Below are 22,567 nucleotides of genomic sequence, written 5' to 3'. Positions count from 1 at the left end.
CTTCTTCGGACCAAGACTGTCATTTCCAAGTCAGCAAGAAGGTCGGAAAATCAGTGGCTATTAAGCACAAGGTTGGCAGACGAAGCCGTTCGCAAGAGTCCGAACAAGCGAGAGAGGTGACGGCCGGTGAGCTAGCGGCCGAGGCGGAGTTGCCAGTTCGGATCGCAAAAACTGCGATACCTCTGGTAAAATCGACGTTGGCGGCGAAAGGTGCAGCAGAGGATGGAATGCAGGTCCCAGTTTCGCCCGTAAGGCCGTTCAAAAATACGTACGAAGGACGATAAGGCTCCTATTAAAAGTACGAAAAATAGAGCGTTGGCAACCTTGGCGGATACGTTCGTGGAAGGCAGTGTCCGTCTGGATAGAAGGCCGAGGCCGGGCTCGCCGACGCTCGAAAACGATGCCAATGCTAATAGAGACGAACTTACCTCTGTCTTAAGGGAGCCTTCATCTTGGAGATCTAGACGAGATTCTCGCTCTAGATCCGTGAGCAGAGAAAGAGTGAGACGTTCTCGTTCCCCTGCTGACTATCTGGGATCGAGCCAACAGCGGCCAGCAAAGATCAAAGAGAGCGCGGCCGTAGGGGCAGGCGGCCGTGGAATTCCGGGCCGTCTGTCAGAAGATAGAGGCGAGACAACATCTCTCGTGACGGAGAGTGGTACACAAGAGCCGGAGGAAGGAGAAAACCAGGAGTTTCTGGCCTCGTATGCAGAGGTTATTGATTTGATTCGTCAATTCAATAGCCTTTCGGAGAAGACAGAAACACCGGCCAGTATGCTTCCTCCTGGAATTGACATGGCGTTTGGACTAAAGAGGGATACCAAGGTGTCGTATGAATTGCCTTGTTCGAGTCATGCGGAATCGGTCTTGCAACACGTAAACGCAAAGATTGCAGGGAGGGATAATTCCTTAAGATCTAATAGATCATTTAAATTTATTCCCCCTCCAATGATAAAGCAAAGGAAATATTATACGACACCGAAGGTCCCTTTGCTGTCTAGACAAATGAACCCTAATGTTGTAAGGTTAAGGCCTGGATTAACCTTGGATCAGGTTAAAATGGAGTGCCCTTCGATGACGTACCAAGAGGCTGCTACGTTAGAAGCAACAGCTTCTTCTGTCTTTCAGGCTGCGTCCTGGTTAGACCTTTGGTCAACAGCAGTGGCGAAAATTGCATCCTCGGAAGCAACAAGGAAAGTAGTGGATGAACCATTGTTCATTAGATTACTACAGTCAGGGTCCAAGGCGATTGCGTACCTGACAAACGTAAGTGCCAATGTTTGGGCAAATATCCTGCTAATGAGGAGAGATGCAGCATTGGCTAGACTAAGCCGCAATGTGGATTTGGATTCCCTGTTAGCAATGAGGAATGGGGATATCTTGGAATCGCAACTACTGTTGCCAGAGGTCATACTGGAAGAGGCGATAGATAGAAGAAGGATGGACACTAACGATAGGTTGGTGCAACAGGCAGTTAGGAAAACCTCTAACAGTCAAACTATTCCTTTGGAGGGAAGACAACAGCAGATGTCTCGAAAGAAGACAGTGAGACATAGCATCCCTAATAGAGTCACAAGACCCTCTTCCCCAAAGAGGATAACTCATCGGCCCTTTCACAATAGAAACAACAGAGGAAGGGGCAATAGGGGAAGAGGGAGAGGCTCAAGAAGATAGGATGGGCGCCTCCCATCACTCGGCCACACCAGTGGGGGTTGCCTGGCAAATCACTGGAAGGTGTGGCAGGAACTAGGGGCAGAGCAGTGGGTGGTGGATGTTCTCAGGATCGGGTATTTGATTCCGTTCGAGGTAACCCCCCCCTGACAGATCAACCATTACCCCACGTCACTTATGCCCACAAATCTCAGAAGGCCACTATTCTGCAGGACGAAGTGAAGAAGATGATGGAAAAAGGAGCTGTGCAACAAGTATGCAGTCCGACGAAAGGCTTCTACAGCAGGATTTTCCTGGTACCCAAAGCCAACGGGGAGTGGAGGACAGTAATAGATCTGTCAACGCTGAATCTGTTTATAAGGAAAACCAGTTTCAAGATGGAAACTCCGAAAACGGTTCTACAAGCAGTCAGAATCGGAGACTTTATGCTGACAGTCGATCTAAAGGACGCATACTTTCAGATACCAGTCCATCAGTCTTCAAGGAAATTTCTCCGCTTCAGTCTTTTTGCAGGGAAAGCTTTCGAGTTCAAGGTCCTGTGCTTCGGATTGACAACGTCTCCTCAAGTTTTTACAAGAGTGTTCACCCTCGTGTCGGCCGTGGGCGCATGCTCAGGGGATCAGGCTAATAAGATATCTGGACGATTGGCTGGTGATAGCAAAGTCCAGGGAGAAATTACTCAGGGACAGGGCGGCCCTCCTGCAGCTTTGTCACAGCCTAGGTATTGTGGTGAATCAGCAGGAGTCGCAGCTGGATCCAAGTCAACGTTTGGAATATCTGGGAATGGTGATAGACACAACACAAGCCAAAGTATTCCCGACAGACCAAAGAGTAGAGAAATGCAAACAAGTGGTGAATGCCTTTCTGGGAAAGCAGACACAGCCAGCAAGACAGTGGCAGGTGGTGCTGGGAATCCTAACCTCCCTGGAGAAGCTAGTACCACAAGGAAGGCTACACCTTCGGTCCCTACAATGGAGGATGAAGGAGTTTTGGTCACCAACAGTAGATCACCCGTACGAGCAAATTCCCCTTGTCGGCAGAAGTGAGGAAAGACTTGCTGTGGTGGGTGGACGACGACAATCTGACAGTGGGTGTCCCCCTTCAACAATCCTCCCCAGACCTCTTGCTGTTCTCGGATGCGTCACTAGTAGGCTGGGGAGCCCATATGGAGGAGTTGATGGTGTCAGCTAAAATGGAGTTGCAAGGACAGAGAACTCCATATAAACGTGCTGGAGTTGAAAGCAGCTTTCCTGGCTCTACAAGAATTCAGGGAGAGAGTAAAGGGACACTCAGTGGTATTGATGTCAGACAACACCACAGTAGTAGCTTATATAAACAAGCAAGGAGGCCTAGTTTTCTCGGCAGTTACATGTGATGACAGTTCAACTTCACCAGTGGGCTATGAGAACCTGGTAGACATCAAGGCCAGGTATATTCCGGGAAAAAGAAACATAGTGGCCGACAAGTTGAGCCGCAGGGATCAGATTCTGGGAACGGAGTGGTCCCTACACCAACAGGTAGTGGACAGGATGCTCATGTTGTGGGAAGGACCGATCATAGACCTATTCGCAACCAGGTACAACAAAAAGTTGGAAGTGTATTGTTCAGTAGTCCCGGACGCAGAGGCAGTAGCAGAAGATGCGCTACAACACCCCTGGGACAATCTGGACGTGTACGCATTTCCTCATTTTGTCTAATCCGTCAGGTTCTGAACAGGGTAATGCGGTCTCAGAACCTCAAGATGACCCTGGTAGCCCCGTTATGGCCGAAAGCAGAGTGGTTTCCAGACCTACTGGAACTCCTAGTAGATGTTGCCAAGAGAGTTACCTCCATGGAGCAACCTTCTGCGTCAGCCTCACGTGGAGAGGTACCACCAGTCGGTGAAGTCCCTATCGCTTCACGGGTGGAGACTGTCAAGTATCTCCTCCGAGAGAGAGGGTTTTCGCGAAAGAAAGCAGCAACTCAGATGGCAGGTAATATCAGAAAATCATCTGCGACAGTATACCAAGGGAAGTGGTCAGCATACTGTGATTGGTGTCGTAGAGGGAACGTGTCTCCACTCGGTACCACTATTCAGCAGTTAGCAGACTTTCTGATATATCTCAGAACAGAAAAACATATGTCTGTATCTGCAGTGAAGGGGTACAGGGCTGCTCTAGCCTCAGTCTTACGAATGAAAGGAGTGGACATATCGTCTTCATGGGAGTTGGCCATGCTGATGAGGAGCTTTGAACAGTCATGCCCACCAAAGGAGCTAAAAGCCCCAGATTGGGATCTGACCAAGGTACTGAGTAGTCTGACAAAACCCCCCTACGAACCACTAAGGCAGTCCACGGATAGGAGCCTGACCCTGAAGACAGTCTTCTTATTGGCCCTGGCTTCAACCAAAAGGGTGGGGGAGCTACATGGCCTCTCATATCTCATAAAACACTCGAGAGGTTGGAGATCAATGGTGTGTGAGTTTGTCCCAGAATTCGTGGCAAAGACCCAAAATCCAACAATAGTAGACGGCAGATTCGACTCCTTTACCATACCTTCCTTGGCAGACTTTGTAGACAACGACAAAGCTGAAATTGCTCCTGTGCCCCGTCAGGGCACTAAGGGAGTACTTAAAGAGAACAAGGCACCTCAGGCCGGGGTGCCAGAGGTTGTTCGTAAGTACAGGACGGAACAAGAAGGAAGTGTCCAAGAATACAATATCATTTTGGCTAAGGGAGACGATCAGAGATGCTTATGCTGCAGAAGACAGAGGGTCAGATAGCCAGGTGGGAGCTAGAGCTCATGACATCAGGGGTGTGAGTGTTCTTCCCTGGCATTTAAGAAGAACATGTCTGTGGATAAAATTCTGAAAGCTGGCGTGTGGAAGCGCCAAACAACTTTCACCTCATTTTATTTGAAAGATGTTGCCCATAGATCCTTGGACACCTTTTCCTTGGGTCCAGTGGTGGCGGCCCAACAAGTGATATAGTTCATCCAGTGCCCCTGGCGGGTCAGTTTGCGTCTAGTCTAAGATGAAGGTATGAAAGTAGAATGAATGGGATGACTGGTCTTTTTTCTTTACTACTTTCTTCCTACTCCTTTAACTACGGGCAATATGAAGGAGAGTACCGTCATGTGCTGGAACGGACTAGATGCAGGTGAGATGGTCAGCCATACTGTGAAGCTATCTTAGCTGATGATATACTTTTCAGTAGCAACACACCCCTCTGGATAATAAGGAAAAGAGGGGTGAAGGTGGATCCAGTCGCAAGGGACAAGAGTAAACAGTAGAATGGTATCTACACCCAGTGGGAGGAAACCAATAGATCCGCTTATATCTTTGGTCCTAGGTTCATTGTCCATTCTCTTAGAATTTCCCTATATATTCGGAAATGGATAAGGTGGCAAACTCCCAGTCAGTTGTAGAGACTTACCTCCCTCCAATAGTAAGTCTATCCTAATGTTAAGACCGAAGGTTTGTTTCGTGTATGAACAAATACCAAATTTGTAACTAATTTGTATTTTTCATAACTAACAAACCTGAGGTCTTAACAGTTAAAGGCCCACCTCGAACCACCCCTCTAGCAGTCTAAACTGGGTTAGAAATATAACTGATGGGTCACAGGTAGCCGTGGGCATTCTGGGTATACATGCCCCGTGACCTGGTATAGATGCCATTAGTCCCTGGATCTCACAAGTGTAATTTTAATTCTACCGGTTTCCAGCTTGGCGCTAGTAAATCCTAATGTTAAGACCTCAGGTTTGTTAGTTATGAAAAATACAAATTAGTTACAAATTTGGTATTTTGCCACTTCATTCTATGAATATGAAGAAAAATCTCTCATATTTTCCTTGGTTGTTCCAGATGATGCCAGATGAGGAGCACACTGTGATTGAGAAGGGTCCCCTTGCAGCTAAATTAGCAGCTCTCCTTGGTTTAGCACATCGACCTAATCTAGGGGATGCTAGCTCTCCGTTACCCTTTGATTTAAGTTCTTTATCAATGATGCACAAAGAGGACGAGGAAACGTACTCCCAGTTAATGTTACCCCTGGAGAGAATACAGTAAATGATTGTGTATGGGATCCTATTTGTTGTCATTCATTGTGATGTAGAGGGTACTGTATTTTGTGAAGTTGGAGTATCTTGTGCTCTATCATGTACCAATGCTCTTTTATGTACTATAGCTTTGCAAGTAAGGGGAATTGGTGCATGATAGTTTGAACAAGAGTTTTTGAGCTCATTATAGACATATACGTAAAAGTGATAATATTTGAAACAGTTTGATTTGGGAGAAACTGTTGTGATTTTTGCTTCAAAATTCATAAGAATATTGGGAAATTCAACAAAAATATTTTTCATTAGTAAAAGGGTAGATATGTACTGTATTTGTTGAACTTAGATTAGTGGGGTTTATCATTGCAATGTAGGTGGGGTATATATTTTTAACTACTAGTAAAATGAGAAATTCTTTATGTGAGCTCAAAATATTCAAGGTATTAACTTTGCAAATGCTTTTTAATAAGTTATATTTACTTTTATGCATATGGTTTTTAAGAAGTTATATTTACATTGAAGAAGCAAATTTATTATATTTTTGGAATTACTTAAGAAGTGTGAACAGTGCTTCATTTTGGAGTCCTAGTTGGGTAAGGTTTTCATTGGTTATGAGTGACTGTGAAATGTTTGAGCATCGCTCTATTGCAGGTGATGTACTAAAGCCATTAAACTGAAATCTTATGAAAAGAAAATATGATTTAGTGTTAGGACAAATTTTTTTTTTTTTATAATAAAACCAGTATGGCCAGAGCACTGAAATCTATTTCAAGTAATATGGAAAGCATAATATGGTAAAGATAATGGGACTGCTTAGTTGTTATATTGAAGGAAGATTTTGCATGTCCCTTCAAAAGTTGAGACTTTTCATAAGAGAGGTATGAGAGCAAGAAGAGCGCAAAAGAAAATACTCACGACTACTATTTTTCTATGCCACATATTGATGCATCAACAAACTAAGTTTTTCATTGAATATAAAGAATATCCTGACTTGCATTTACTTAAATGTCATCTTGATTACTGTATATCTGAAGAACACATGCCTTTGGGCTTGCTTCCATGAAGTGGTTGAACCAAACCATTAAGTCATGATTAACTCTATGAATTGGCATAAGAATTATGGTGTGCTACTTGCATGTCTTAGAAGGTATCAGAGTAGGTGTCCAGGTTAGTGGATAGTTTGCATTCAATGGTGAGCTGAAATTCTCAGCTTTCATAGGGCTGGCTCATAGAATTGCAATCCAATGTAATTGACAGAAAAAGATGCTTGTTGATGTTTTGTGGTGGTAATTTTTCCAAGGAAAAAAGTAGTTTGATGACCAGGTATATAAGGGAATCATGATGAGATCTTAATATCATTTGCCATTATGTTCATCTTTATTTAGCCATAAGAATGGTATACCTACTTTCCTTTTATATATGTTTGCCCCCCATCTAGATTGTAAGACAGAACAACCATCTGTGAAGCGCCTCAGTGGCGTGATTGGTATGGTCTTGACCTGCCACCTCAGTGGCCACGAGTTCAATTCTCAGGCATTCCACTGAGGTGTTAGAGATGTGTATTTCTGGTGAGAGAAGTTCAATCTCGATGTGGTTCGGAACTCACGTAAAGCCATTGGTCCCGTTGCTGAATAACCACTGGTTCCATGCAACATCATACAAACAAACAACCAGTTGTTATCAGTAAAAACTAACATTATTATATTCATAGTTTAGTCTGCCAGCATTTGTACATTTGTACATCTTGCAAAGAAGTGATTCTCTCTCTCTCTCTCTCTCTCTCTCTCTCTCTCTCTCTCTCTCTCTCTCTCTCTCTCTCTCTCTCTCTCTCTCTCTCTCTCTCTCTCTCTCTCTCTCTAACATATATGTACAGTCTTGTAAGAAGGGGTCTTTCTTCATGGGAAGTCATTTTAAACATCCTGGAATTACCTAAACAATGTCTTAGTTGGTCATTATTTTTTGGTACAGTTCTCACTCCACATCAACTGGTCAGCGGTTCACTCCCGTCCTACCACCTACTACAGTCCATCCAGATGTAAATGGGTACATAAGTTGCAGACAAAAATAGTCTTGGGACTAGCGGTCTTTTCCTGAAGTAGTGGCTTTGAAGCTAGAAGGATGGACCATGCCAGCACCACCCCCTCTAAAAGAGAAAATTGCTTAGGATGAAAAATAAATATATGATACAAATACATAGAAAGTAAATATTACAGTTGTTGAAATGTCTATGCTATTTCATTAAAAAACAATGAAATTTACATTTGTGCTGTTAACACTTGTTTAATAACAATTCATGTTCCACCCATTTTAGTTTTTATGCCATTCACGAATTCATATATTTTAGCTGATTGACAAGACTGCTGAAGTCTAATCATTTTTAATCTTGGCAGTATTTGTGTTGCTTTCAAATAGGGAAAGTGTCATTCGTTTTAACCTGAAGAAAAATTGCTTTTCACTTGTGGATAGTCTTTTTACGATTCTAGTCCCTGAGTGTAGAAAATATAGAAAATTTATTGTCATCTTTTAAAGTTTTACATCAACTTTGCCTTCATGTGATTGAATACATACAATAAATAGGTCCCTCCAGTTTTTCCTAATTTTGCGCATTGCATAAATTCTCCTCTGGTACTGGTTTTCCTAATCCCCCTCTTCTTTTTTTCCCTTCATTATTCTGGGCCTTCAGTGTGGTCTTTTCATGCTACTTCCTTATCTTTATTTTCTGGAGTGACCTTTCCTCACATTTTCATTGAAATACTCAAAATGTTCATTTCATCCTATCACTGAATTTTTTTTTTCAAATTGCAGTTTAGAAGGTGAAGTACAGGGGTTTATTAGAAGAGCAAATGCTTTGAGCCAGACCTATGAGAGTATAATTTAACTCAATAATCTAAAAAAAATTAAGTGCTGAAGATTATTATTTTGTGAGAAGTGAGTTAATAATACATAATGCCTTAGTTAGATAATGTAATTAATTTTACTCGGTGCAAGGTTTGGCACTGGTCTGGTCATTGTTGCAAGGTAATTTTAGTTGCCATTGTACGAGGTGTAGGCAATGAGAAAGTAAAAAGCAATCCACTGTATATATATTATGTATCTGTTTTAGACTTGTAATTTGGTGCTAGATTAATCATAAAAAATTAAAAAAATAGTAAAAGATTCAGTGAATTATGGTTACTAAATTTTTTGTGGTATATGAAAATTTCCAAAATTACATGAGATAAACCTTTTTTTTATTTTTATTTTATTTTTATGTAACTTGTGAGAAATAGTTGGTACCATAATATGAAGGGTTTTGCTTCCTAGTTTATTACCTTGTTAAGATGATTGAGATATTCAATATGCTTTGAAATAAATGTTCCTAATCTTGCTGCATCTGGTTTTGTTACTTATGGTCACTGGGATGAATATCTAATCAAACTGTTTTCCAGAAATGTATAATATATGAGATCCCGTGCTAACAGCGTACAATGAAAAAAGTTTATAATGAAATCTTACTCTCTTCTGAGTATTTCGGCTCATTGCTAATTCCATTCCAGTGAAATTCTTCACTTTTATTTCTATTTAAATAAGCATGTCCAGAATCAACAGCTTATTGGCTAGCTTCAAGATCTAATTTTCTTGTGAACCTATAATATATTGGATTTTGAAAGATGGTGTATCCACGGTTGGTGTCGTGTTTTTTATTTAGGTTGATTTAGTACATGTTAACAGGTTCATGAAATCGTGATGCTTCTGTATATGAAAAAGAAAGGTATCAAAGGAGTTTATTTTGTTGGAGATACTTAAGCAAATTTTGTATGAATGGTTTTCAGCATAATTTTTTGCATGCATATATGCATCACAAAAGCTGTGGAGTAAGGACTATTAAGGTCAGGATGTTTCCAACGGTCTTATTTTTTTTATTAAATGTATCATATGCTGAGTCAGTACTTAGCTGAATGTATTTACCCTGTGTTCTAGTAAACTAATTAATGATAATAATCAAGAGAGTTCTAGTGTGAAAATCACAATTGCAATATCTTTAGTAGGTTTCTTATTGCGTATGTTGATAATGATGACCATCTAGTTTTCAATTTAGAATGCATAGAAGTGAAGCTTTGTCTTTTGCTGTATAATAAAATTAAGATTATATATCTATGAAATCTTAATCCAGCTGAGGTACTATTGTAGTCACCAAAATCCAACATACTCTTTGCTTATAAAACACCCCATAGGGTGGTGGTGTTTTTTTTTCAGGCATGAGTTTTGTCATGAGGACATTCTCCAAACTGTATAGGGTGGTGGTGGGTTTTTTTTTTTTTTTTTTTTTTTTTTTTTTTTTTGTCATGAGGACATTCTCCAAACTGTATAAGGAATTTTGTGTTAACTGCCAAACCCACATGTGGAAATTTTTTTTTTTTTCTTCTTCTTCTTTCCCCTATCCGTGATTTTGCTCACCGATATCATAGTGTTTTATTAGATTATATTCTCTTTTAATTTGTAATAAAAAGCTAATTGCATTCTTTTAAATGTGTGGTGCCGTTCTTATCTGCTATAAGCTATAAACTGATAACTGTGTTCAGGCTTAAATTTTTGTGTTGTTTTGAATAACAGGTTTTATGTGTGGATTAAAAAATACTGTATAAGATTACAGATTTTAATATTGGGAAAAAAACGGTAATGTCCATGAGTTTTCAACTGCATTCGTTATTTTTTTAGTAGTGTCCATACCGTATGTGGGTATTAGAAATCAAGATTTTATTTTTAGCCATCAGGATTACTGAAAGTAGGTACCAATCTAAGATTTGCATTTATTACATTTTTATTTTTTCTTAATTATTTAAATTTTATTTAATCTTAAAAAAAAAACATTTTATAGTCCTTACAGTAATGAATACTAGTTTTTAAAATTTATCATTAAAATTTACATGACGTTTTATTTTTTTTTAAAGGTAGTGACAGTTTAGCACTCGTACGTATCCATCTTTAAAAGCAAAAAATATTTTGCTTATGTATGCACTGGAAGCAAGTATATTTGTAAGTTTAACTGAATTCCTACATTTTCATGTATTAAGATTACAGTGGAGATTAGCTGTTGTACTGCAGTATGCACTACAGCTCTGTAACAAACTGTAACATTTGAAATGTGCTATATAACTGGTGCAACAGTTTTAAGTTTTACAGTCTTTATCTTAGTTCATGCGCTTGGCTCATATAAATTTATTGTTATCATGTAAAAAGATTCCAAGTTTCCTGTTTCTCATGGGAAGGGAGTCTTGCAGTAGATTGTCAGACTTACCTACTCTAACCTCTGGGTAGGATTGGTAGCAGAAGTAGTGAAAATATTAGCCTGGCCATATTGAGTAAGCCACTTACTGATCATGCATAAATCTTAGGCCCAAGAGAACATGGTCCAGGTGACTGAACTGCCCAGTCATAACCTAATAAGAAGTTGGCATTGATGAATCAGTATCATATTTGTACTGTAGTCATTCTCATACATACATAGTTTCCATTAAGAACTCTGGTTTAATGAGTTACTATAGCAGCATTAGGCAGTGGCATTAGTTGTCTAGTTTGGTTGCTCTTGAAATGCTCTCTCTCTCTCTCTTTTCTCATGGCTTAGAAATCTTAAACACTAGATACCTATATTAATAGCAATACTGTGATTTAGTGGGATGCTGGCATTCAGAGATTGTGATGTCTGTCTGGTATTTTGTATGAATGAGATTCTCTTGTGATATGGTGGTGAAGATAGTATTGTTGGTGAAAAATGTTTTGCAATTTTGGATTTATTTTTCTTGGTGACGTATTAGAGACTATTAACTGTAAAGTAAACTGCAGAACCAAATATTTTTTTGTTATGTTGTAAAAAGTGTATATATTGTATAGCATAAGTTGAAGGTGGTTCATCATATGCTATTAGTTTTTCTCTTTTTTTTTTTTTTTTTTTTCCTGTGTAAATAAAGGTATCAGGACTGTCATGTTAAACTGTACATATCTGATAATTGTTGTTTCATGAAAATGAAATAATTATCTCATGATCTACTGTTTCATTCCTTGAGCTGTATAAATACAGATATCCTAGTTGGTATAAAGATATAAAACTGATGGCATAGTGCCATAGAACTCATTGTGTCCATACGTAGATTATACACAGTATTCAACAAGGGAATTTGTTTTATGTCAACAGTCTTATTAGAAACTGTATACAACCTCTCAAGAATTGGCCCATCACCAGTGTTGAATATACTCGTAGATAACAGTTTCATTTAACTAACAGCGTCAGTGATCTGCATCATTTAACGGAGATATTTTTCTTCATTGGTATGTTGTATGCTATAAAATGACGGCATGGTAGTATACTTACATAAATGTAAAGTAAGCTGGGAATTATTCAGAATAAAGCAAGGTAACTGCACATTTAATAGAAGAAAAAAAAGCTGCTATGGTGATATACAATAATGATTGTCTTCCAAATAATTTTCTCATGTTCTAGTGAGTTTATTCCGAACCTGGCAAACCTATTATTTTGTTTCCTTCCAACTGCTTGTGTGTGTGTGTGTGTAAATATATATATATATATATATTATGATATATATATATATATATATATATATAATATATATATATATAATATATATATATATATATATATATATATATATGTAGTTAGGAAGGACATCCATGTATTGTAGTACAAGTGACTATCATGCACAGATTTGCATGCAGTGGGTTATTTGTGTGAATCAGAAAGGGAAACCACAGAAAATAATAATAATTAATTATATTCCATAATGAAAATGGCGATAACTATACTCTAGACATATGGATATCCATTAACCATTTAATATAGCTTGGTCAGTTGATAAATATTTGAATAAAAGTGACTACATCCCAATTCACTTAAAACATGTTAGAAGATACCCATAATGAATTTATTTCTAAACTGAAAGCAAAGAAGGTAAATTCAGTGAGATTCTTAACCTGGACAGAGAATTTTAACCCTTCAACTTATTAGAAGCAGCGCCTCGTTGGCATGGTCCGTCAGGTTTTGGCCTGGCACCTTGGTGACCGCAAGTTCGATTATCAGGCATTCTATTGAGGTGTGAAAAATGTGTTTATGGTGGTAGCAGTTCACTATCAACGTGGTTCGGAAGTCACTTAAAGCCGTTGGTTCCGTAGCTGAATAACCACTGGTTCCATACAATATAAAAACACCATACAGACAAACATACTAGGAGCGTATGATTTTTTTTTTTCTACTGAAGCACACTTGAACAGTATTCATGATGTACAACCATAAACTACGGAGATGGCAACCTTACTGGCCTGCAGTTCCATGGTAGAACAAAACGCGTAGCATTCTTGGAAAGCCTACGAGAAAATACCATAAGAGTGTTAATAGAGTCTCCCCTTAAAGTAGAATAATATTTAACTTGCCATATACCAACCAGCGAAAGTATTTTGAAAAAAATTAAGTATTGTGGTTACTCTTAATTGGACCAATTCTATGAGAATAGCGTTTTCGAGAACGATTACAAAGCTTAATGACAAGTTTGTCCCATCTTTATTGGTTTCAAAACTGCATGATAGTCTCGACTTCGAACAATTATTCCGCTTTTCAATGAATTAATAAATCTCAGATTGGCCAGTGTCTATTTCAAATGACAGAGAAATAGAAAATTAAGTTTTCTTTTCACAGAAATAATGTTAATGAGAGAGCATGTGATAAGTTGGCGGTAAAAAGCTATAGGATCCAGTGGAATTGAACCAAAATTTTACAACTTGGTAAGGGAAAGCAATTTTAGACAATCAGAAAATAACCACATATCTGGCAACATTCCCCAAAAGCTCCAAAGTGTGTGGGGCCACAGATTATCATACATGTTTGTTCATACACATACTTTAGACTGACGATATGTTTGATCAAACGTCAGTACTAGTACGTATCGGAGAGGCTTAGCGGAAACATGAGCAAGAGAAAAGTGAACGATAAAAAGAAAAAGAAACTATTCTAGATAGAGTGGTACTAGAAGAGATATGTGAACTGTCTCATTAATGCCTGTCACCGGATTTTTTCACCTTGAAGCACTTTTTTTAATGATCTCCTGGAGCTAGTACGAAGAGAGTTCATTTTCTTGGGGATCATATCCTTTTGTGGCATTGGGGATATGTTCTTTCAATTTATCAAGTAATTTTAGGTAACACTTTGTCTCTAGGTTTCTATTTTTATATCCCTCACTCTATCTTCCACAGACAAGGAAATGGTTGATAAAGTTCAATGAACTCTAACCAAAATTCTTGATGCTCTTGTGTGTTCGCCATGGCTGCTGTTGACCAAATGAGCATGTTTGATCAAACATCACTACACACCTGTCAAACGTCATGTAGGACGAACCAGCTTCAAACAGCTTGTTCAATCCTTCAAACACGCCATTACATTCTCAAATTGGATTGTCAAACGCCAATTTGATCATACGTGTTTGATAGCCTGTACTGTCCCTAAAATCTAAGTCTTAAGTACCAACTGTCTTTCATCAACTGTTTTACAAAATTTATTTTGTGTAATTTAGGCGTGCGTGCACGCCATACTTCGTATACACTTTGGGATGCCAGAAAACAGAGAGAACCAGAAAACATAAAAAGTTTAACTTTAAATAAGAAATAGAACACAGGATATTAAGAACATGCATAGAAATTGAATGAAAAACATTAGTTGCAGCATCCATATGAGGAAACATATTATGGAACTGATAGGAAGGTCAGTTTTCTGTTAACAGTTCTTCGTTTGAATTGGGAGAAAGGCTGAAAACGTCACGGCCAGACAGACGTCAGTCATTAGAAGCGCCGTTACAAAGTCTATGCCAGCCTCTACCCATCGGTTTACCATACATGCAAAGTAGTTCCTATAACTTTGTGTGTTATTGCAGTGTTGTATGGGCGAAATATATTTAATTTTATGGGTATATCCTGACATATAACGTATATGCTATAATACCGTATTGTCCAATACATATTTTCATCATAATACTGGTAAGCAGCCCTTTCCACCTTTCCACTGACACTGAGTCTTCCTGTCCAGATATTGTTCCGCCGCCAGGTGGAATGCCAAGTCCTGACAGTTACCGGCCGGTCAAATGTCAGTTGGTGTTCAGTGAAGAACTACGTGATCTCTGGATATTTAATGTCTTTTGCAGGTACGTAGGCAATGCTGTATTACAAAGGCATTTGTGATTGCATTAGATTTTAAGTACTGTGAATTGTATGGCAGACCAGGTTCACTTGATGTTATTACTTTAAGTATGGTGGTTCCCTACCATCGGAATGACATTTAGATAATGGAATCGTGGTTGTTCATATCTAGGTTTTGTTAAAGTTTTTCATCCCGTTCTTACCGAAATGTTTTGAAATAAGCCATAAATTAATTTTTTTGCAGAAGGCATTCTCCGAATAAGCCCAATTTCAGGTGGTTTAATACAAACTAATCACTTTTGTGTTCTTTAAATTACCAGTTAGGCTATGTTTTATAATTAGTAGAGAGCGATGGTAATTCTTCAGAAGCAGTCCGCACTGGATATTAAAATAAATAATCACCTACATGGAAAGAGCATGTGAAAAGCAATGTAAAAAGCATAGTCATTATATGAGAGATTGAACGGGGTGGAATTAGCCTAAATGAGCTTGATAAGTTTTTACCTCTAATTTTTCCTGAGTCGGGAGAGGTGTTTCCTCTACGGTAATGTTTACTTTTAATGAGCCCTCTAACTTATTGGTAGATCTAGTGTACCTATCCGCGGCGGCCCAGAGTATGGCAGTTGCAGTTTTTCTATGCAGTTTTACCTCCTGAGCAAGAATTTGAAGTAATATTTATTCGGACGACTCTTTTAAATTACCTTTGAACTCTATCCTACGGTAAAGGGGGATTCCATTGGGACGGGGTTTTGGGTGGGACAAAACCCCAACTCTATCCTATACGGTAAGGGGGACCCCCAGTGGGAACCGGGGTTTTGGGTGGGGAGAAACCACTTGGGGGGAGATTTTGCCGTGTTATTGTGGTATTTCCCACATTTATCACTTTTAAAAACACGAAATACAGGCGGAAATAAGAAATAACAAAACTAGCTATAGTGGAGCCGTTCCACATCCATATTTGTCTACTACCACTACTACCACAACAATGAATCCTACTACGCATGGCGCTATGCTACTGCGCATGCGCTAACTGTAAAGGGAGCTTTTTGGCCTAAACTCGGACTTCTTAGTGAGGAAAGAAATGGGGGTTTACGGGAGGGATATATGTATTTAGCCAAACACGTTACAGTATGACCCCTACATTGCTACCGGACTGAGTGAAGGATTGGGTGGTAACAGGGTTCCCAGATTTGGCAGTTTCTCGCCAAATTTGGCTTTTTTTCCTAATTTGGTGGTAAAAATTCACTTTGGCTGGTTAGTGGTATTTTGGCTGGTTTTCAAAACACTTTCTATTTGAGCTAAACACTGATCCCACGTTTGAGGAATCTCTCCCCAGATTGGGAATTTTTGAAGGTTTTCAGGAAAATCTGGGGAATTTGAATAGGTTTTCAGTAAAAACTTGGTAACATTTAAGCAAAATATGTAGATGGAATTAAAATAAAAATCACACACACCAGATGACCACAAAACAGGCTGCCGGATTCTCAGGGAACGAGCCTCATTTCAAAATTTCAATTCATTCTTCGTCGGTCCTGCATTCTTATATTAGTTTATATTATCTAACTAACAAAACTATGATGCCGCTATACAAGCATATTATATGATAAAAAATATGCATTTATAAAGATAGATATAACGCACATATATTTGCCGGTTATTTGGGTTGGTTTGGATTACCATTTGGCGGGATTTTGGCTGGTTTCATGGTAGACTTTTGGCTGGTTGGTAGTGGTGTCATCTGGGAACCCTGGCTGGTAACCATACGTTGAGTTACATAAAAGCATTTACCTATTTTGTTTATTAAACATGTTATGTGAATTCTAGTGTTTATTCCTTTTCATTTTTCCATAGTATTTGTATAATAACTGTTTTGAATATCCCACCTAATCATTTCACCATATATAACTTGAAATATTATGTTATAATTGAGGACAGACTACTACCTAAAAATGCCTACGTGTTGATATAGACTCAGTTTTAGGACGTTTCGATACCTACCTACCTACCTACCTGTTACGTGAAATTGCACATTGCGTTGCATATTACATACACACTCCCTATATCATTTATACACAAGTCAATCCCTCCCCTTTCCAGTATTCACGACTGGCTCTTTACGTTACACCATTTACAATGCATTTCTCACCGATACCAATACCTATATTAAAGTTTGCCATTATTATTATAAAACCTACATTTCAATATATATTTTTACATATATAGTTTGCCATTATTCTTATAAAACCTACATTTCAATATATTCCATTATACACTTTTACAGACATTACAATTTACACCTCCCTTCCAGTTTCCTTACTATTACGCAGTTATGTATGGTTACTTTTTACATTTTACAACACTTCCACACCCATCAAAGTTAGGTTTATATGTCATTTTACCTACTGGGGGCCAAATCCCATCCCCCGGTTAGGCAACATACCCTTAGGTTTAGTTTGTTATATGTTGGTTTACCTACTAGTTTTACTTCCTTGAAGGGGGTTACCCGGTTAGGCTAGGTTGGTTAGTTCTTCAAGGGTGGATACCGGGGGGGGGGGGGGGCCGTTACATTCCCTACTTGGTTACCTACTAGGTTAGGTTTGGTTAGGTTACATTCCTTACTAGGTTAGGTTAGGCCTTTAAGGGGGGGTACAGGGGGTGAAGCCCCCATGGTCAGGCAATATTCCCTACTAGGTTAGGTTAGGTTAGGTTGGTTAGGTTACATTCCTTACTAGGTTACGTTAGGCCTTTAAGGGGGGGTACGGGGGGCGAAACCCACCTGGTCAGGCAATATTCCCTACTAGGTTAGGTTAGGTTAGGTTGGTTAGGTTACATTCTTCTTACTAGTTACGTTAGGCCTAGTATTTCCCTACTAGGTTAGTTAGGTTACGTTCCTTACTAGGTTAGGTTAGGCCTTTAAGGGGGGGTACGGGGGGGTGTGGGGGCGAAGCCCCCATGGTCAGGCAATGTTCCCTACTAGGTTAGGTTAGGTTAGGTTGGTTAGGTTACATTCCTTACTAGGTTAGGTTAGGCCTTTAAGGGGGGTACGGGGGGCAAAGCCCCCCTGGTCAGGCAATATTCCCTACTAGGTTAGGTTAGGTTAGGCCTTTAAGGGGGGGGAAGGGGGGGTAGGGCGGGGGGGCGAAGCCCCCCTGGTCAGGCAATATTCCCTACTAGGTTAGGTTAGGTTAGGTTGGTTAGGTTACATTCCTTACTAGGTTAGGTTAGGCCTTTAAGGGGGGGTACGGGGGGCGAAGCCCACCTGGTCAGGCTATTGCCCTACTAGGTTAGGTTGGTTAGGTTACATTCCTTACTAGGTTACGTTAGGCCTAGTATTTCCCTAATGCCTTTAAGGGGGGGTTAACCGGGGCGGGCGAAGCCCCCCTGGTCAGCATTATTCCCGGTTACCTTTAGGGGGGTTAGGTTGGGTTTCGGTTGGTTAGGTTACATCCTTACTAGGTTAGGTTTAGGCCTTAAGGGGGGGTTTCGGGGGGGCGAAAGCCCCACCTGGTCTGGCAATTAATTCCCTTACTATTTTTAGGTTGGTTTAAGGGGGGGTTACTTCCTACTATGTAACGGTTAGCTGTTAGTTCCTTTAATAGGTTAGGTTAGTTACGTTCCTTACTAGGTTTAGGTTAGGCCTTTTAAAGGGGGGGTAACGGGGGGCGGGAAGCCCCCCTCAGGCAATGTTCCCTACTGGTAGGTTGTTGGTTAGGTTACTTCCTTACTAGGTTTACCGGGGGGGTTTAAGGCCTGGTATTTCTAATTAGGTTAGGGTAGGTTACGGTTCCTTCTATTGTTTATTTGGGGGGGTTTTAAGGCTAAGGTACGGGTGGGGCGGAAGCCCCCCTGTTCAGGCAATGGTTATTTACCCTACTTAGGTTAGGTTTTGGTTAGGTTACATTCCTTCTAGGTTGGAGGTTAGGCCACTTTAAGGGGGGTTTGGGGGGGTTTTTTTACGGGGGGGCAAAGCCCCCCTGGTCAGGCAATATTCCCTACTAAGGGTTAGGTTGGTTTTAGGTTACATTTTCCTTACTAGGTTACGGTTAGGCCTAATATTTCCCTACTAGGTTAGGTTAGGTTTACGTTCCTTACTAGGTTCCGGTTAGGCCTTTTAGGGGGGGTACGGGGGGGGCGAAGCCCCCCTGGTCAGGCAATGTTTCCCTACTAGTTAGGTTAGGTTAGGTTACATTCCTTACTAGGCTAGGTTAGGCCTTTAAGGGGGGGTACGGGGGGCGAAGCCCCCCTGGTCAGGGCAGTATTCCCTACTAGGTTAGGTTAGGTTACATTCCTTACTAGGTTAGGTTAGGTTGGTTTAGTTAGGTTGGTTTAGGGGTTACATTTCCTTAACTAGGTTACTTAGGCCCCTTTAAGGGGGGGTACGGGGGGGCGAAGCCCCCCTGGGTCAGGTAATGTTCCCTCTAGGTTAGGTTAGGTTAGGTTGGTTAGGTTACATTCCTTACTAGGTTAGGTTAGGCCTTTAAGGGGGGGTACGGGGGGGCGAAGCCCACCTGGTCAGGCAATATTCCCTACTAGGTTAGGTTAGGTTAGGTTGGTTAGGTTTAACATTCCTTACTAGGTTACATTAGGCCTAGTATTTCCCTACTAGGTTAGGTTAGGTTAGGTTACGTTCCTTACTAGGTTTAGGTTAGGCCTTTAGGGGGGGTACGGGTGGGGGGGCGAAGCCCCCCTGGTCAGGAGGCAATGTTCCCTACTAGGTTAGGTTGGTTAGGTTACATTCCTTACTAGGTAGGTTAGGTTAGGCCTTTAAGGGGGGGTACGTGGGGGCGAAGCCCCCTGGTCAGGCATTTTTTTATATTCCCTACTAGGTTAGGTTAGGTTCAGGTTAGGTTACATTCCTTACTAGGTTACGTTAGCCTAGTATTTCCCTACTAGGTTAGGTTATGTTACGTTCCTTACTAGGTTTGGTTTAGCCTTTTAGGGGGGGGTACGGGGCGAAGCCCCCCTGGTCAGGCAATATTCCCTACTAGGTCAGGTAGTTACATTCCTTACTAGGTTAGGTTAGGCCTTTGGGGGGAAGGGGGGTACGGGGGGGCGAAGCCCCCCTGGTCAGGCAATATCCCTACAGGTTTAGGTTAGGTTAGGTTGGTTAGGTACATTCCTTACTAGGTTACTAGGCCTAGTATTTCCCTACAGGATAGGTTAGGTTAGGTTAGGCCTTTAAGGGGGGGTACGGGGGGCGAAGCCCCCTGGTCAGGGCAATATTCCCTACTAGTCGGTTAGTTTACATTCCTTAATATTCCCTAAGAGGCCTTTAGGGGGGGTTAATTAAAGGGGGGGCGAAGCCCCCCTGGTCAGGCAATAAATTCCCTTACTAGTTAGGTTAGGTTAGGTTGGTTGGGTTACATTCCTTACTAGTTTTACGTTAGGCCTAGTATTTTCCCTACTAGGTTAGTTAGGTTAGGCTTTAAGGGGGGTACGGGGGCAAGCCCCCTGGTCAGCAATATCCCTACTAGGTTAGTTACATTCCTTACTAGGTTAAAGTTAGGCCTTTAAGGGGGGTAACTGGGCAAAGCCCCCCTGGTCAGGCAACACTGCCTACTAAGTTAAGTTCCCTACTAGTAGGTTACCTCCCCTGCTAGGTTAGGTTGTTTGGTTCTTAAGGGGGGTTACAGCAGCCCACCCCACCCCTGGTCAGCAACATCCCCTACAAAGTTTAATTAGTTTTGTTATATGCTAACCTATGTTTAATTTGGTCTTTTGTATTTATTAAAACAACTATAGGCCCTATTACACATTTACCACCCAGGACTTAAATCCCACCCCCTCCTGGGCCCGTTATATATGTATTTGTATTATTTCATATTTTGAACCCATCCCACATTTACATTTAGTTCCTTAACTACCCATTTTACTTTTATTACCCTTAACATTGCCAACTTATCTTGTTAAGTGCTTGTTCATTTACCTCAGCCCCACCCTGCCTCAACCAATAGCATCAAAGCATTTTTACTACTCCACCCCAGCGTTGCCGATAGCTCTGCATACTAAAAAAAAATCGGCATTTTATAGAAAACGGAATTCATTTATGGCCCAGGGGTACTTTAAGAAAAGAAATAAACAATCTTATGCAACACCTCATCGATTTATATTCATCATCATTCAACAAAAGTATATATTAGCTATGTATATACACAATTACAACCAAAACAACAATGATATATACATATTAAGTTTTATAGATAACTTTTTTAAAACAGAAATTACACAAATATAGGTAGATACGTAACCTACTCAGTTTTATAATCAACATTATAGAACATATAGGCTATATAAATAAAAACAAAATTTTTTAAAAATTTTTTATTATTTTTCTTCATATATCAGGGTATAAGTATGTTTGAGAATATATTTTACTAATTCCAGATTTAATATCCTGTTTTATGCTAATTTCCTTACCGTCACTGAAGGGTTGAACGTTTTCAACGCCTATTAAGTGGAATCTCTTAAAGAATCATTTACACATATATTATGTAATAATAATGTAGTAATAATCATTTTCTACCCAATCTTACATAAAAAGACATTAACTAATTAAAAAAAAAGTATTCAAATTTATTTGAGATGATAAATCAATCCCCTCGAAGAATGCCGAGTTTTTCTCGGCATGAACAAGCAGGCCGATTTTTTCTCGGCATTGAAGGTCTGGTTCTCCGCCTGTAGAGTTTTTTCTCGGCAAATCGGGGGGAAATTCGGCATTTCGGCAACGCTGCTCCACCCCACCTCTCCTACCCTGTTTTCTACGGTCTGGCCTCCTGCCACCTCCTAACTGTAGAACTCCAACACTGTTGAATCTGCCGCCATGACATCCACTGCTGCATCTACTTCACGCTCGCCCCAGCCCCTCACCAGGAACTCTTTGCCAACTTCATGTAACAATTGTTACATGAGTTACAAAGATTTTTCTGCCTTTTACTCAGGTAATTATGATCGACTAATCGGTTTTTGCCAGGACCACGGCCTCCTGAGAAAGCAGGTCTTTTGCCCCCATTCAGTCAACTCCAAGATACGGGAGGAGAATGTATAACTTCGTCGGGTACTTGGCTGTTGCTTATTTCAAGCTGCATTTTGAGGAACCCAAGACCCGCCTCCACGCATTCTTAAAAGCAGCTGCTGCTTTGTACCCTCCACCCCTTTAAGGTAAGGTCCAAACATTATTCTTAATTATTATGTTTTAGGAAAGTGAGTGTAGGCTTTCGCCGAAAGTTGCGCCAAGGTATGTTACTATTCAGTGGGGTGCTGCTAAGACAACTCGTACCTTCCACCTTACCCCGCCCTCCCCCTGTGCGTTACCCCCCGACCTCCCCCCTTAGTGAACAAATATGGCTCCGTGGTGGTTGGGGAATTTAAACATGGCGGCTGTGTTTACATCTTCACCGTAACGAATACTTGGTACCTTCCTGTAGGACCGTTCTTCGGTGACTTAGACTATGGCAATTGACATTTTCTATGTTATTTTAGTTGCTTTACAAGGGTTGTAAGGAATATTTTTTTCGTTTGGTTGGAACTAAACTTTAATATACCTTTGAGTTTGGTGTGGCTATTATGTAACTTTCAAAGGTCAATTACTGCTTAGTTACAGCCGGCCGAATGGATATTACTTTTAAATCTTGTACAGTAACTCAAATAACATAGGAATCAGTCAATTGCCATAGTCTAAGCCACCGCG

The 22,567-nt window shown here is 40.4% G+C and overlaps 1 protein-coding gene across 2 annotated transcripts in view; it reads left to right on the top strand.

Moving 5' to 3' along the window:
- The window catches only part of LOC135210323 (uncharacterized), a 42,101-nt gene extending 30,372 nt beyond the window's left edge, over positions 1-11,729 (top strand). For both annotated transcript variants that reach the window (XM_064243207.1, XM_064243206.1), the window contains exon 8: positions 5,516-11,729. In XM_064243207.1, the coding sequence (XP_064099277.1) occupies positions 5,516-5,719 (204 nt within the window). In that variant the 3' untranslated portion in view covers positions 5,720-11,729. The remainder of the gene's footprint in view (positions 1-5,515) is intronic.
- The last annotated feature ends 10,838 nt before the right edge of the window (positions 11,730-22,567 follow it).

The sequence above is a fragment of the Macrobrachium nipponense genome, chromosome 39 (genome assembly GCF_015104395.2).
Source record: "Macrobrachium nipponense isolate FS-2020 chromosome 39, ASM1510439v2, whole genome shotgun sequence".
In the NCBI taxonomy this organism is placed as follows: Eukaryota; Metazoa; Arthropoda; class Malacostraca; order Decapoda; family Palaemonidae; genus Macrobrachium; species Macrobrachium nipponense.
This window is presented reverse-complemented; position numbering and strand designations above follow the sequence as displayed.